We start from the raw sequence: 14,618 nt of genomic DNA, 5'->3' as shown, positions 1-14,618 counted from the left end.
TGCCGTAATCGATCAGTACTTGGGTGATTACCTTACAATCACCAGCTACCAGAGGCCCAACTTCGTATATGCTCAGCAATCTGCTATAACCGAAGGCATCAAAATCTACACAGCTTACGCCAACAACATTCACCTTAGATTTGGCCAGCACCTTCGACGTGCCGTCAACGCATTACTTCGTATACGGCAACGAACAGCAGATTTGAGACGAGATTTGTCTGCACAAGGTATGGATGATGACGAAGTCAAGCACCGCATCCGTCAAGACATCTTTTTACCAGCGCAGACATTCAAGCAGGCTATTTCGCAGCAACCTATAGATATGGAACAAATCCTTCAAGAACCTATTTATATGGAAGCTCTTAACACTCTTCGGCCTGTTTTTGATGCTTATGATAGAGGCTACAACTTTGGCGAACAGGGACTTTACTATGATGTCAAGCGTAACCCTGTCAACCACTTTAAGGCCATCTATCAGCTCTCTCGTCTCTTTGTACATCTTGGTTTGTCCGTCTTCAATTGTTTTCCTCTCCGGCGCTCATGGTCTCCTTGTTACGTTACTATCGACAGCAAGATTCTCTGCCAAAACATCCTGGGAATTCGATGGTCTAATGCTGTCGATAAACTGGACTACTGGCGCCGAGTTGTCAACCTTGATTCAAAAGCTCTCAAGCCGCAAGAAGGTAGACAACTTAGATTCCGTGGCACTATTCAAACTGATGGCGTTGGTGTCACGGTTCTCAAGAAGAGGTTCGACAGGCAAAAAAGATACACGGCAAGGTTCACAGTGGAGTATAAAGCTACCTCCTACATCACCAATCTAACTCGTCGAAATCATCAAGAGATTTCTGGTCGATGCGTCGCTGTGGACCCAGGAAGAAGAGATATGTTGTATTTTGTACATGAAAACTCTACACCAGAGCAACCAGTGAAATTTCGGTACACTAAACAACAGCAAGACAAGACGTGGAAAACCAAAAAGTACCGTCGAATCTTGCAAGATCTCAAAGCCCAGGATCCTGATGTCGTTCAAGCTGAGCAAGCCCTTTCTCAACAGCCAAGCAGCACCGTATCCGTAGAAGACTTTGGCCGCTTCCTTCAAGCCAGATCTGAACAGTCTGCCGTTCTTAGTCGATTCTATGGACATACCATCACAAACCATGATAATGGATACCCCCTCTTTCGCAAGATCCGTCTTTCAGCATACTTCAACAGACAACGTGCCGATCAAAAGCTTATTCAAGATTTACGCGCCAAGTTGGAGAAGACGCCGTGTTTGTGATGGGAAACTGGTCCGCTCCCCATGCTAGGTATCGTGAGCACATCCGTGGCCTTGGTTTCCGAAGACTCCTCAAGAAACATGGGTTCCAAGTCTATCTTATAGACGAGTACAAGACCAGTAGGTGCTGTCTAACATGCCACAACGAGAGCCTCCACACGTTCCGTCGTGTTCCAAATCCATGACCGTATCAACGTGAGCGATATCCTACTGTTGTCTGCCATGGCCTTTTAAGGTAATAGTACATGAACCACTTGTATGACTTTATACTGATTGAACATTGCTTGTAGATGTACCAATCTATACTGTAGACCCGCCATGACAGCTCCAGATAGATATCGCTTATGGAACAAGGATGTTGCTGCTTGTCTCAACTACATGCACATCCTTCGTAAGCTTCGACGTAATGGCATGGTTCCTCATGGGTTTCGCCGGGTTGCTGTTGCTCCTACAAGATGTCGAAGAAGAGTGGACGATCAGGAGCAACCAAGAACTAGAATACGTTTAGACGATGATTCCCCGTCCTAGTTATCGCTAGGACACATCTAGATGCCTTCGGGGTAAGTTGTATGTAATAATTTTCTTACATAACTAACTGTATAATTCTTTATATTCTCTCCTTGGTACTTATTACTCTCATTTGTATGTCGCCTCCTTCGCACGTATTTTATTTTTAACCTTTGCGTAAATACTTTTTTTAATATGCGCCAATTATTCTTTTCATACACGTCATAATTTTATCCTCTTTCTGAAATTTATTTTTAATCAAACAGTAACTATAATACACGCATGATTATGAAGTCCAAGATGACTGAGATTTTCATTTTTTACCTTTGACTGTTGTTTGAGTTTTCTCTCATACATTGCTTTAAGAATATTACGGACTTGATCGCGCATTTTGTTTAAAAATACGAAAGAAGAGTTAAAGAATAACAATTGTAGAGGGCGCTGATCACGTAATGAAGTGCTGGTGCTATCATCTGTTCTTCTCCAGGCGAGAACAGTGTCACGAAAGCTTTTGTCGCCATGCTCAATGGGAATGATTAGTGTGTTACAGAGTGATAGAGTGATTATCGGATTTTCTTTGTAAACAGTTAACTACTTTGGTCCATTTTCAAAAACAAAGATTTTACTTGGAATGATCAGCTAAAAACTCTAGATATTTCAATTCTTTGGACAGAATTTCCCATAGCAAAACAAAGAGATTGTTCTCTTTCGTCTGTCGTTTTACATTATTGATAAAGGAAAAGTACAACGACAACAAGTGTCTAGTTAGCGTGAGCTTTACTTTAGATCCTTACCCTAAGGTAAGCAAAGCGAACTTGGCCTATATTATTTTGTGCGCAAGAGAATAACCAACGTGAGAACAAGCAAGTCCATCGTTATATTCGCAATCAACGAGTTCATGATAATCAAGAGTTAAAAAAATAATAGAAACCGTCGCGTCTGGAATAGAAGCTTGGTATTGAATACTAAGCTTGCAAGAATCAGGTACGCGTTCAGAAAAGATTTACAACTAATACTCGTAAGTGAATGTTGCCAAACCATAGTAATAACTCACCAAGGCTATAATATTGTCCCTGATGTAGCCTAATAACTCATACTAAATTTTGTAGGCTTATTGATAAAGGGCGTAATTATGTAAGCTTCGGCTTTTTGTTTTCCATTTTTTTATCATGCGCTTTTTAAAATGTTACACACTAATGCTCAGGGTAAGGAAGATCCTAAAAAGAAAAAAAGAGAGGGGCGTGTGTGCGAATTGTTGTGAGGGCTCAAAACAATTAATATTATTTAAGCAAGATTCTGTTTTGCAGATAATTTTTCCAAAACATTTCCCCAAAAGAAAGAGTGTAAATCAGCATATATCTTTTAAAAAAGGATGTTATAGCTATTTGACATAGTATTCTTTCTTAACTATAAGACATACATATAATGTAAGGAAGAGAAAGAGAGGTTTCCTTTTTATAATAATATCTACGTAACATACTTTATTTCACTTTTGGTAATGGGTTACTCTGATCTTACTGATGGGAAAAAATATAAATACATATAAATACACCTGCACGTTCCCCTATTTTTTTTTAAATGGTCACATCTTTTTTCTTATATTAACATATGCCACAAAATAAAGAACTAAAGACGTTTGAAGAAGCTGAAGTACGCAAACACAACTCTACTGAAGATCTTTGGATTATTATCGATGATGCAGTGTATGACCTTAGTAGGTTTGTTGATTTACATCCAGGTGGTGCTTTCCCCTTGATCGAATACGCTGGAAAGGATGCAACAGATGCATTCTACGGTTTACATAGACAAGACGTATTGCTAAAGTATGAGCGATATAAAATTGGAACCGTTATTGGACATAAATCTCAAATCCAACTGAGAGAACCAGGAGCAATATCAAGAGTACCTTATGCCGAACCAAACGCCTGGCAAGGATTTAAGTCAGCCTATTACACGTAGACATCTTTAAGCAAAAAAGAATAATAACAGCTATTGATCAATTTTAATAGAGAATCACACTTCAAGTTTAGAGACGCTGTCCGAAAAATCCTTGATCCATTAATTGAAGAGGCAAGACAATATGAGGACTCTGGAGAAAAGCCTTCGGATGAATTTGTTCAAAAACTTGGTGCTCATGGTATTCTTGCTGCCAACGTTGGACCCGGCCCGTGGCTCGATGGATTCAAGCTTCCAGGAGGCATTGCTTCTTCAGAGTACGACTACTTTCATGAGCTCTTGCTTCATGGAGAATTTGCTCGTTTTTCAGCTCCAGGATTTACATCTGGTGTGTTGGGAGGCATGACGATTTCTATCCCTACCGTTCTCAACTTTGGTAAACCTGCTTTAAAGGCCAAGGTCGTCCCAGAAGTATTCAGTGGAAGAAAACGAATGGCCCTTGCCATTACAGAACCTTACACTGGTTCTGATGTGGCAAGTATCAAGACAACAGCTGTAAAGACACCTGATGGAAAGCATTATATCGTCAATGGCGTCAAAAAGTGGATTACAAGTGGTCATTTTGCTGATTATTTCTCAACCGCTGTACGTACCGATAAAGGAATTTCCATGCTTCTCATTGAGCGCTCTGAAGGAGTTGACACAAAGTTAATCAAGACCTCTTATTCCACTTCTGCTGGTACCGCCTATGTTACTTTTGATAATGCAAGTACACACGACAACCGTAATTGTTTTTTTTTTTTTTCTAATTTTATAAAATATAGGTAAAAGTTCCTGTAGAAAATCTACTTGGCGAAGAAAATAAGGGATTCTACGTCGTCCTCTCGAATTTCAATCATGAACGCTGGAGTATGATCACTGGTGCTGTCATGGCTGCTCGTGTTGCAGTTGAGGAGTGTTTCAAGTGGGCACATCAAAGAAAAGTATTCGGAAAACGTTTAATTGATCAACCAGTCATTCGCTTCAAATTAGCTCGTATGGTATGTGTATAAAGTAATCATTCAACTTTTGCCAGTTAATAAGTTTTTTAGGTCTCGGCGGTAGAAAGCACACATCATTGGGTTGAAAATCTAACCTATCAAATGAATCATATGAACTACAAGGAACAGAGCAAGCACCTCGCTGGTCCAATTGCTCTATGCAAATACCATGTCACCAGAATGTTACATGATGTTTCGGATGATGCATGCCAAATATTTGGTGGAAGAGCTATTACCAAGACTGGAATGGGAAGACAAATTGAAACTTTGCAAAGGACATACAAGGTATGATATCTCCTCTTTGTGCATGAATATTAATTAAGCATACTCTATAGTTTACTGCTATTCTTGGTGGTAGCGAGGAAGTCATGGCAGATCTTGGTATACGTCAAGCAATGAAAAAGTTTCCTACTTCAGCGCGTTTGTAGTTTTAATAAATACAGCTAGGCTGGTGGATATTGGCGATTACAAAAAAAAAAAAAAAAAAATCAAACAGTTGCCGAAGTGGAAGGAGAAGATGAGGTGTTAAAGGTTCTTTCGTGCCACGCTTTATTTTCAGATAACATATAATAAAAAAATTTTTTTTCGATTCCTGTTTTTTTAGAACTTTGAGCGCTGCTAACTCATTTTTTCTATTTGTCTTGGGAGGGAAACAGCAGCGAAGAAATCCAGCTGAAAGTTGAAGGGCGGGTGACCACCTCATCTTCTCCTTCCACTTCGGCGACTGTTTGATTGGAAGTCAAACTTATTCCAACCATTGTTGCCTCCGTTCCAGGTTCCGATGAGGTGGTAGTAGAAAAAATGGAGTTGCTGAAAGGTTTATAATAGTATTTATCGAAGGTGCCCGAGTTGCTTGACCAATTCGCATGCTTCTTTACTTGTTCAATCTTATAATCATATATTACTGCCCACGTACTTGCTGCTGCTCTCAATGAATGTGCTTTGTATACCTTAGTGTCAATACCAGCTTCTTGCGTTGTTTGTTGTATCCATGATGTGGATGTTGCTGGTTTAATGGAGTGGACTTGCTCACCCTTTTCAATCTCTGCCAGGAATAATGTGTGGTCATCTGGCAAATTATGACGTAGACTTGCTGTACGATCCATAAATTCTGCTAAGGTTCTTACAGGACAATCGTCTTCTTTTGCTTGTTCTGCTGTTCCAATCTTGATTATCTTCCATTGGCTTTCTTTTGGTTCTCTTGATGTTAAGGATATCCCAAGTAGCTGTCTGTCTTCTGACCATGAAAAAGCTACGTCTCTATACTGTAGTCTGCCGAGATCTGAGCGAGGTCGCATCATAGACGCGATGCCGATCCGGATAATGGTTTTCTTTTGCAATTTCTCTAGGTCCAAGCTTGCATTGGGGCCCCACCTACGGACGTAGGTAATCAGTTGCTGTATGTCCCAAATCTCTTGTTTTCCTATGGTTGGGATCTTCACTTCTGATTTTCGTTTAGCTTGAAAAAATGACGATAAGTGGGTCTTCTGCAACATAGCGTTTGTCTTCATGAATAACATTGAAAACAGAGGCTATTGATGATCAATGGGCATTTAAGGTCGATGCGGACAGGTGTGCATGTTCATGCAGGAAGCGATACACTGAGTTTGGATCGTAAGCTTGTAAATCTACTCTATGCTCATTGCACCAATTTGACCAAACATTCCATCCATAATCGTATGCTTTGTGTGTCTTTTTCCTTGTCGACTGTGTCAAAAAAATTACGTCTTCAATCGTTAATCCTTCTGCCATCCTCTTCTGAAAGATAACATTCATGCGACTAAGGGCCATTGGCGATTGAGTCTCATTGGTATTGGTGCCCTCAGTTATCTCATCCTCATCAGTAGGCGCCACCAATACTGGGTTGGCCATAACAGCATGATCAACATATGCTTCCTTGACTTTGTCTTCTTTTATCTTTCTCAGAATCTTGGGGATCAATTTCCATGGTGGGTTTAAGCACAGTTCCTTCTTTGGTTACTTTTGATGAAAAGCGTCGATTGCTTATGCACTGGGGTCTAGGAGTTGACTCCATCACACAGATAGCTTCTCATTCTGCCTCGCTGCAAACACATCTATCTTGAACTTGCTGAATCCCTGCTGCTTCCTTGTATGGTTGAACTATTTTCATGGTAACGCCCACTCGTACAGAGGCACCTTCTTTCTGCTGAGACGATCTGCCATGGTGTTCTGAATTCCAGAAATGTGGTTACAAATCAGTCTTATGTTGTGTTTGCTACATACTGATTGAATTTGAATTGCCAGCTCTTGAAGAATCTCTGACGATGCTCTCCCTGACTTGTTCACATACTTCAATGCTATCGTATTATCCGAGCATATCTGTAGGATCGAGTCCTTGTACTGTGGAAGATGAACTTGCAGTGTAAACATGATGGTTTTTAACTCGCGAACATTTATGCTATCTTCTTTTTCTTCTGCGGACCAAAACCTGCTGTTTTTACTGAAGCTGGATTTACTCCTCAACCGGAGTCGGAAGTGTCAATGTAGATGATTTAATCTGATGTTAGCGGTTTGCGTCGGATTGGAAGGCCATTTTTCAATGGATCCTGTTTTAATCACCACTCCAGCTCCTGCAGGCTTTTCTGACTTATCAGACATGGTGCATTCCGATTGTTGTTGCGCAACCTGAGTGCTCTTGCTAGGTCCCTCTGTAGAGATCTCACAGAAAGGGATGTTTCCCCAATTACCGGTATCATGGCAGTTATCTTCCCAATAAGGCTCACTATCCATCGATATGATTTCTGCTCCTTGCTGTTCAGCAGCTGTCGAATCCTGATATTTAATTTCTGAATTTTTACCTGTGAAACTTGCATCGTCATATCTTGAGAACTGAACATGAAACCAAGGAATGATTGTGACCGTTGAGGTATCAGGATGTTCTTTTCTCGGTTGATCAAAAACCCAACTATTCTAAATGAGCTATCATCCTGGGTGTGTGTTCTTGCATTTCTTTCTTTGTCTTCGCTAGCACACATATGCCGTCGAGGTAAAAGATAAATCTGATTCCGGGTTTGTGCAATGGTTCCAGGGCATACTTCATGAGTTAGGAGAAAGCTCAAGGAGCTACATTGAGACCAAATGCTAGATTCCTGTATTGGTATACCACGCCTTGATGTAAAAGGTCAAATAGTCCCTGGAATTCTCGTGTATCAGCACTGCTACATATGCATCTTTCAAATTTATCTTGCACATGTAATCGTTCTTGTCTAATAACTCTCGTAAGGCTGGTACACCCTCCATTTTGAAGTGATTGCATTGAATGTGCTAGTTCAAGTTCTTGCAATCCAATATCGGCCTACGTTTGTTTGGTTCTTTCACAGTAAAGAATTGCGATAGGTAGCTCTTGCACTGAGACGAGGAATGCTCGATTATTCCTGAATTCAGAAATTTCTTCACTGCTTCGTTCACTACTGCTTGCTCCTCTTCCGTGAATTTCATCGGAGTATATTTCCATGGCCGAGGTTTATGGTTCCACTGAAGTTGATATCCTTGTATTACTACTGATACAGGCCATGAATGAAGTATTGCCCGTTTCATTGCTCCGAGAAACATTGTAGATGACTTCCTGGTAATATACCATCGATTGTTATGGTGTAATACACCGTTGTTGTAGGGGAAGACGTTGGCGCTGATTGAAGCTTTGGGCCTCTGTGTGTGGTTGGCCCTTGCTGCGTCCAAAAAAAGACTTGTGGAAGGCTTCACGGCCCCTGGCGTATCTCTATTGACGTCCAAATCCTCTGTCACTGTGATTGAATGATTGTTGTTGTCGTCCAACTATATTTCTAAGGATGGATTGTTCGTATCTGGCTCGAAAGATTCTTTCAGCCTCTTCCTTGCCCAAGGCCAAGGCCATGTAATTAGGTTCTTCTTCCAAGTGTTTGGCGCTGTCGGGAAGCCTGAGCGCCTTGACAGATCAAGTGAAGGTTCCACAAACCTTCCAAGCGAAATCTTGGAAGAACTGGAGAACAGATAGCCCATCAATTTACAGAAGAGCATCAAAGAATTTGTTAAGAATCTCCCAAAGCACGAAGGTAGTGAATGGACCAATAGTGAGATCTTCAATAAGGAGTCTCACAGAGAACTTAGAAGGAAAACTGTGGATGCCCTCCAAAGCACAGACGCAGAATACAATGAAGCTGATCGACTCATCACCGCGGGAAGAGCAGCAGCAGGCCTTTAGGAAGAATGCCAATAATTTCTTGAATCAGGAATAAGTGAAGAACAATTCTTTCACATTATGGAAGGCATTCGACAACTCGCAGTTTACTCATACGCCACGAGTAAGACCACCAAAAGTGAACCTAGGACAATGGCGATCAAGATCGAGTTTCCTTGACATTTTCTCAATGATTTGTTTGACTTGTTCTCTTGTAAACAATTGTTTAGACTGATCATTGGACATATTATTACCACGATGCGCGGCATGAAAAAGATCTAAAGAATAGGAACCGAAGTTTTTTTATATAAATATCTGAGAATAAAGCGGGGCGTGAAAGAGCCTTTACCGCCTCATCGAAACCTGGAACGGAAGCAACGATGATTGGATACATATGACTTCCAATTACTTTTTTTGCAACCGCCAATATCCACCAGCCTAGCTGTATACGGTATGAACAAGAGACAATTTATCCCCTTGATGTGCTATTTAGTATTTATTCATGAAGAAACAAGTTGACCATATCCAAATATAAACTAGTGTAGAAGCATAGTGTAGTCTTAAGCGAGAAATGCTTATGGCATGTAACAAATATTGCCATTATTATCCTCATAACGAAACTGTATGTTTAAATAATGAGAAAAATATTCCTCCTTCAGCAAATATAAAAGTCTTTGTTTAAAGAATTTATCTTGTTTATCTTCTTCCTCTTTTTTTCCTTTAAGAGTGTTTTTGGTATAGTATTCCCATTTGGTACATCCAATTACCAGAGCTAGCATGTACACCAACCAAGCTATATCCAGAAGGCGGCTCAATCAAGACAGGTCTTCCTCCTTGTCCTCCATACCATGGACTTGTTCTTCCACTAGACAACTTAAACTGTATACCATCAATCCATGCTCCACATCGAACTAATAGCCCTTGGATAGACTCTCCAGGCAAAACATCATATGTTGACCTCCTTCCTCCTAGGCAACCTATTATGTTTCTGGTGCCATCACTCCAATAAAGAATAAAGCCATCAAGGAAATCACCGTGGTGGATTGCGATACGTGCAAGTTGCTTTTTAAATGTGTCAGAGATAAATGGAACAAGATATTTGGATCCTCCCTCCATTTCTCCAAATACCGGGCTTTTGAAAACAGTGTTGCTCAATCCAGGCAGCTGGACAATATGAGTGTGAAAAAAGGTAGCAACAGAATCAACTGATTGCCCTTGTTGGTTAACTGATATAGTCTCCAGCTTTATATTTTCATTAGCGGTACAGTGGAGTTGTTTGTAGATGTCACTCAGGGATAATGTCACATTCTTTGGCTGTTGTCGTAGAAATTCAGTATGAGTACGATAATGAGAATTGATGGAATAGACAATCATTGAAAGGCCCGCAGGAGCACTTATTCGCAAGCAGTTCTCTTCTAAAGGCATAATAATAGGTGAAGAATGATCAATAGCTTCTCTTGGTCCATCTTGAGGAAGGCGAAAGGCAGGATGGAATCGTAAGCGGATGATATCTACACGATGCCTAACAGTATGATCCTTGTTAGCATTGGAAGGCTTGATAAAAAAAAGAACCAAGTTTTACCAATGAGAACCTTCTTCGTCTTCAGGTGGTATGGGACTATGCCCAGGCTCTTTGACCATAAATGTACGATTCCAGTTATTAAATCCTCTACTCATTATGCCTATGAACAGCTATCATCAGTATATCCAAGATACACTCGCGCGCGCAATAACAAAGCTACCAGAAGGGGTATGATCCAAAGTATATGAATGGCCAACTTCATGCAACTATAAACAATGAGTTGAGATCATCTTTCCTTTTTATCGCCCATTAACAATATACCATGGCACCCATTCCGATGTTTAGCGCTTTCCACCAAGCTCCTGACTCGCCAGCATCATTAGCGATAAATCTCGTATCGGTTCTTGTATCATTCATGAAACAGGGTACAATATCTTCTATGCACGAGGGCCATGCATGTAGAGAATGTGAGCCAAAGATGCCCAGAGCGATATCTCCTCCGCCTCCGCCTAATGCTGCATGCCCCAGTATAGCTTGCCTCTGTGGGTCCCAATGTGCGTCTAGGAGCATACAGGCGACATGACAAGGCTGGTCAAAAGGAGAACAACGACCCAAGTCATTCAAACATATACCAAACAAGCTTTCTAGATCTTCACTATTTCCTTCATCGTCATCACGCTGCTGAGCACGTCGTATGTCTCGAATTTCTGCCACTGTCTTTGTAGAGCGAATGATGTGAACCTTTGCTGTTGTTCTCATAACACGGTTCTCTTGGCATGAAGTAGTGTCTGGTAGCCAGTCTTCGTCTAGCCTAAATGTACGCCTTTGCATACCATTTCGATACATCTGTTCAGCACAGAACGCTTGCCACATGTATCCAGCCGTGCGAAGTTTTCTGATGGCTATATCTAGCGTGTTTTGACCCTCTTTCTCAGGCGGTACATCAAATGTTGCAGGAGAATCCGAACCGATAATGATAGCAAGTGAAAGGGGAGGATTTTGTAATAAGGGTAGATAGTTTACATGAAAATGCAAAGTTGCGTTCACAAAAGCAAACGTAATCGTGTTGGGTCCAGGCACAAGATGAACAAGTGCCTTGAAATATGAGTCAACACAGGGCCACTGTGTCGGTGGAAAATCGTTGCAGTAGACTTGAATTGGCAAGTCAAATTTTCCATTACGCTTTCCTGCACGGCCATTAACAAGTAGGAATCTCTATTGTAACTGTTTGAACCTCAAAGTAGCAAAATGCTTTCTCCATATCAAAGAAAGAATGTGTGTACCTGATGAACAGTTTCGCCCTCTGTCACATTACAAACCTCAATTTGTTCCTGTAGTGGTCTGTCTGGTATTGGGGGTGGGTTATTGTATGCAGTCATGTAGGTTAAATGAAGAACCAAATTTAGAACCCTCAGAAGACTATTGAACTAAACAAAGTGTTACACTAAAGTCTGAGTACAAACATTAGGTAAAATGTCTCTCTATGTTGACTAAAAGATCGTTCTCAAGATTCAACGAATTAATGACTCTGTTGCTAAGAGTAAAGCATATCTAAAGCAACACATTACATTATCTATAGTCACACCAAATTTTATGGCATAAAGACAAATTGAACGACAACACGAATTTTTAAAGCACTGCCAAGATATAGAATCTACTTTCTCCTTGAGCAGCAAGCAGTGACTGTGAATACTTGTCGAGGTAGTTTTCAAGTCATTATCCAATCATATAATGCTATTTATTAACCAGCAATTTTTTTTTTCTTTTAGAATTCTATCTGCTCTTTCAGTAAACTCTCCCTTCTTCAACTATGAGCGATTCTAATACTATTATCGGTATTAATTTTGGTACCGCCTACACCTCTATTGCCTACCTTAACAAGGTACGTGAGCATGGTATCATGATTACATGTTTTGACATTTTATATAGGAAGGTCGTGCCGATTGTCTTGCTAATGAAGAAGGTGACAGACAAATTGCTTCTGCCCTTGCTTTCCACGGCGATGAAGAAGTATGTTATTTTATATGAAAAGAAGTATATCTGTTAACTTTACATTAGGTCGTTGGTTCTCAAGCCAAATCAGATATTCCCCGTCATCCCGATACGACTGTTGCCAACTTCCGTGCCAACCTTGGCAAGAGGTAAAAATAACAAGTTTGCATATCAATGTGTACTATCATTAACACTGTATATCTTTTATAGCTTTGCTGAAGCTGAAAATTTGACAGGATCAGCTGCTCCTGTTGTTGATAAGAACGGCTTACCTGCCTACGAAATCACTTTGCCCTCCGGAAAGACCATTTTCACTGCTCAAGAAATCTCTACTAAGTTCTTACGCCACATTCGTGAATCTGCTGAGGCCTTCTTAGGTACCTCTATTGGTGGTGCTGTCTTGGCTGTTCCCTCTTACTTTACCGAAAAGCAACGTGAAGAACTAGTCGCTGCTGCTGAAGGAGCTGGTATCAAGGTGAAGCAACTTGTCCACGAGTCTGCTGCTGCTGCCCTTGCCTATGGTATTGGTCAAGAATCTAGCAGCAGTAACCCTCAAGATAAGACTGTTGTTGTCTGTGACTTGGGTGGTCATTCCTTTGATGTTACCGTCTTGGCTGTTCGTTCCGGTATGTATACCATCTTGGCTACTGCTCATGACACCAAGGTTGGTGGCGCTTCTTTTGATGATAATTTGATCAAGCATTTCACATCCGAATTCCAAAAGAAGACCAAGATCGATATCTCTTCAAACAAGAAAGCACTTGCCAAGCTTCGCAATGCAGTTGAAGTCACCAAGAAGATGTTGTCCAGCGGTAACTCTGCACCCTGCTTTGTCGAATCTTTGGCTGATGGTGTCGATTTCCACAGCACTATCAACCGTATGCGTTTCGAGCTTTTATCCAAGAACGTCTTTGCTCAACTTCAAACCGTCATTAACCAAGTTTTGGAAAAGAGTCAATTGGATGCATCTGAAATTGATGAAGTCCTCCTTGCCGGTGGTTCTGCTCGTATTCCCAAGTTCGCCTTGAAGATTCGTGAAGTGTTTAACAGTGAACATACTAAGGTCTTGAACGAATTAGAAGCTGATGAAGTCGTTGCCCGTGGATGTGCTATTCAAGGATCCTTAATTACCGGCTTTGAAAAAGAAGATGTTGATGCTGCCACTCATCCTGTTGTCACCTTAGTTCCCCATACAAACAAGGCTATTGGTATTCTTAATGCCAATAATGAGTTTGTCACCATCATCCCTCGTGGTACCGCACTTCCTACTCGCCGCGTCTTTGAATTTTCTAATGCTCAGGACAACCAAAGCCATGCATACGTTTCCTTATATGAAGGAGATCACATTGTCGAAAAGACTGAAGTACAACCTGAACCTGTGCCTGTGGAAGATGACGAAGAACCTTATCAAGAAGAACCTGAGATTCATACCAAGGTCTACAATAAGCCTGCTGCTCACTTGATCGAAGCCTGTCTTGCTCTCGAAAAGGGAGCCAAGGCCAAGGGAAGCAAAATTGAAGTTCAAATCACGGTCGATGCTCAATCTAATGTCAGCTTAGTCTTACGTGAAAAGAATGGTAAAAATGTTGTAAAGGCTGAATCAAAGAAATAATTGTTATAAATTGTAAAATAAAATGTTGAGATTTGCATGAATGTCAATTAAAAACTGTGTGGCTTATCTGCTGTCACACAACCTAAACAAATAAACAGGGCAGATGAAAAGTTTCTTTCGAAAAGGGAAAATGCTGTTTTGTCCAAATTGTGCCAATCTCTTATTAATTGAAAATGACGGTGGACAGGCCTTTTATTGTCAGTCTTGTCCTTATGTCTACAGTATACAGAGCAGAGTATGTATTGAATATATATATATATATATGTTTTTCTTGTTACTAATTTCTATTATAGCATACAACTCGAAAGCAATTAAAACGAAAAGAAGTAGACGATGTTCTCGGCGGTGCTGATGCTTGGAAGAATGTGGATACAACAGAAGGTAAAAACAACAAGGAGGAATGAACAAGCTCATATTAACACTATATACATATATAGTCACCTGTCCCAAATGTGAACATGATAAAGCTTTCTTTATGCTCATTCAAATTCGTTCTGCAGATGAACCTTCTTCCATTTTCTATAAATGCTGTAACGATGATTGTCAGCACCAGTGGCGTGAAGGATAAAAGCAAATGTGTATAATAAAATGAT

The 14,618-nt window shown here is 40.6% G+C and overlaps 6 protein-coding genes across 6 annotated transcripts; 4 read left to right on the top strand and 2 right to left on the bottom strand.

Moving 5' to 3' along the window:
• Positions 1 to 1,541, top strand: RHIMIDRAFT_79132 (uncharacterized protein). The gene is made up of 2 exons (XM_023615702.1): positions 1 to 227; positions 282 to 1,541. The coding sequence occupies exon 2, from the start codon at positions 323 to 325 to the stop codon at positions 1,280 to 1,282; it is 960 nt and encodes a 319-aa protein (XP_023461907.1). The 5' UTR covers positions 1 to 227; positions 282 to 322; the 3' UTR covers positions 1,283 to 1,541.
• Positions 1,542 to 3,189: 1,648 nt separating this feature from the next.
• RHIMIDRAFT_231299 (acyl-CoA dehydrogenase NM domain-like protein) lies at positions 3,190 to 5,230 on the top strand. Its single transcript, XM_023607690.1, has 5 exons — positions 3,190 to 3,741; positions 3,796 to 4,447; positions 4,507 to 4,722; positions 4,774 to 5,007; positions 5,058 to 5,230. The coding sequence occupies exons 1-5, from the start codon at positions 3,395 to 3,397 to the stop codon at positions 5,148 to 5,150; spliced, it is 1,542 nt and encodes a 513-aa protein (XP_023461906.1). The 5' UTR covers positions 3,190 to 3,394; the 3' UTR covers positions 5,151 to 5,230.
• A 3,263-nt stretch (positions 5,231 to 8,493) lies between these two features.
• RHIMIDRAFT_270199 (uncharacterized protein) lies at positions 8,494 to 8,734 on the bottom strand. Its single transcript, XM_023612176.1, has one exon. The coding sequence runs from the start codon at positions 8,719 to 8,721 to the stop codon at positions 8,518 to 8,520; it is 204 nt and encodes a 67-aa protein (XP_023461905.1). The 5' UTR covers positions 8,722 to 8,734; the 3' UTR covers positions 8,494 to 8,517.
• Positions 8,735 to 9,336: 602 nt separating this feature from the next.
• Positions 9,337 to 11,918, bottom strand: RHIMIDRAFT_270193 (uncharacterized protein). Its single transcript, XM_023612175.1, has 5 exons — positions 11,705 to 11,918; positions 10,743 to 11,636; positions 10,642 to 10,687; positions 10,482 to 10,581; positions 9,337 to 10,421 (listed from the first exon to the last, which is right to left on the bottom strand). The coding sequence occupies exons 1-5, from the start codon at positions 11,798 to 11,800 to the stop codon at positions 9,620 to 9,622; spliced, it is 1,938 nt and encodes a 645-aa protein (XP_023461904.1). The 5' UTR covers positions 11,801 to 11,918; the 3' UTR covers positions 9,337 to 9,619.
• Positions 11,919 to 12,231: 313 nt separating this feature from the next.
• RHIMIDRAFT_208405 (HSP70-domain-containing protein) lies at positions 12,232 to 14,025 on the top strand (the record flags this gene model as incomplete). Its single annotated transcript, XM_023607053.1, has 4 exons — positions 12,232 to 12,303; positions 12,351 to 12,431; positions 12,480 to 12,562; positions 12,624 to 14,025. The coding sequence occupies 4 exons, from the start codon at positions 12,232 to 12,234 to the stop codon at positions 14,023 to 14,025; spliced, it is 1,638 nt and encodes a 545-aa protein (XP_023461903.1).
• Positions 14,026 to 14,155: 130 nt separating this feature from the next.
• Positions 14,156 to 14,593, top strand: RHIMIDRAFT_208369 (DNA-directed RNA polymerase III core subunit RPC11; the record flags this gene model as incomplete). Its single annotated transcript, XM_023607051.1, has 3 exons — positions 14,156 to 14,260; positions 14,319 to 14,406; positions 14,463 to 14,593. 3 exons carry the CDS (start codon positions 14,156 to 14,158, stop codon positions 14,591 to 14,593), a joined length of 324 nt encoding a protein of 107 aa, XP_023461902.1.
• Positions 14,594 to 14,618: the final 25 nt, after the last annotated feature.

This window comes from Rhizopus microsporus, assembly GCF_002708625.1.
Source record: "Rhizopus microsporus ATCC 52813 unplaced genomic scaffold scaffold_26, whole genome shotgun sequence".
Lineage (NCBI taxonomy): Eukaryota > Fungi > Mucoromycota > Mucoromycetes > Mucorales > Rhizopodaceae > Rhizopus > Rhizopus microsporus.
Note: the sequence above shows the minus strand (reverse complement) of the source record. Positions and strands in the feature narration are given on the sequence as shown.

Coding starts and splice junctions, on each gene's coding strand:
- RHIMIDRAFT_79132 (XM_023615702.1), top strand. CDS start 323: ATGGAACAAATCCTTCAAGAACCTATTTATATGGAAGCTCTTAACACT.
- RHIMIDRAFT_231299 (XM_023607690.1), top strand. CDS start 3,395: ATGCCACAAAATAAAGAACTAAAGACGTTTGAAGAAGCTGAAGTACGC. Junction 4,723..4,773: donor GCTTCAAATTAGCTCGTATG/GTATGTGTATAA, acceptor TAAGTTTTTTAG/GTCTCGGCGGTAGAAAGCAC. Junction 5,008..5,057: donor CTTTGCAAAGGACATACAAG/GTATGATATCTC, acceptor CATACTCTATAG/TTTACTGCTATTCTTGGTGG.
- RHIMIDRAFT_270199 (XM_023612176.1), bottom strand. CDS start 8,721: ATGGGCTATCTGTTCTCCAGTTCTTCCAAGATTTCGCTTGGAAGGTTT.
- RHIMIDRAFT_270193 (XM_023612175.1), bottom strand. CDS start 11,800: ATGACTGCATACAATAACCCACCCCCAATACCAGACAGACCACTACAG. Junction 11,637..11,704: donor AGGGCGAAACTGTTCATCAG/GTACACACATTC, acceptor CAGTTACAATAG/AGATTCCTACTTGTTAATGG. Junction 10,688..10,742: donor ACATCGGAATGGGTGCCATG/GTATATTGTTAA, acceptor CATTGTTTATAG/TTGCATGAAGTTGGCCATTC.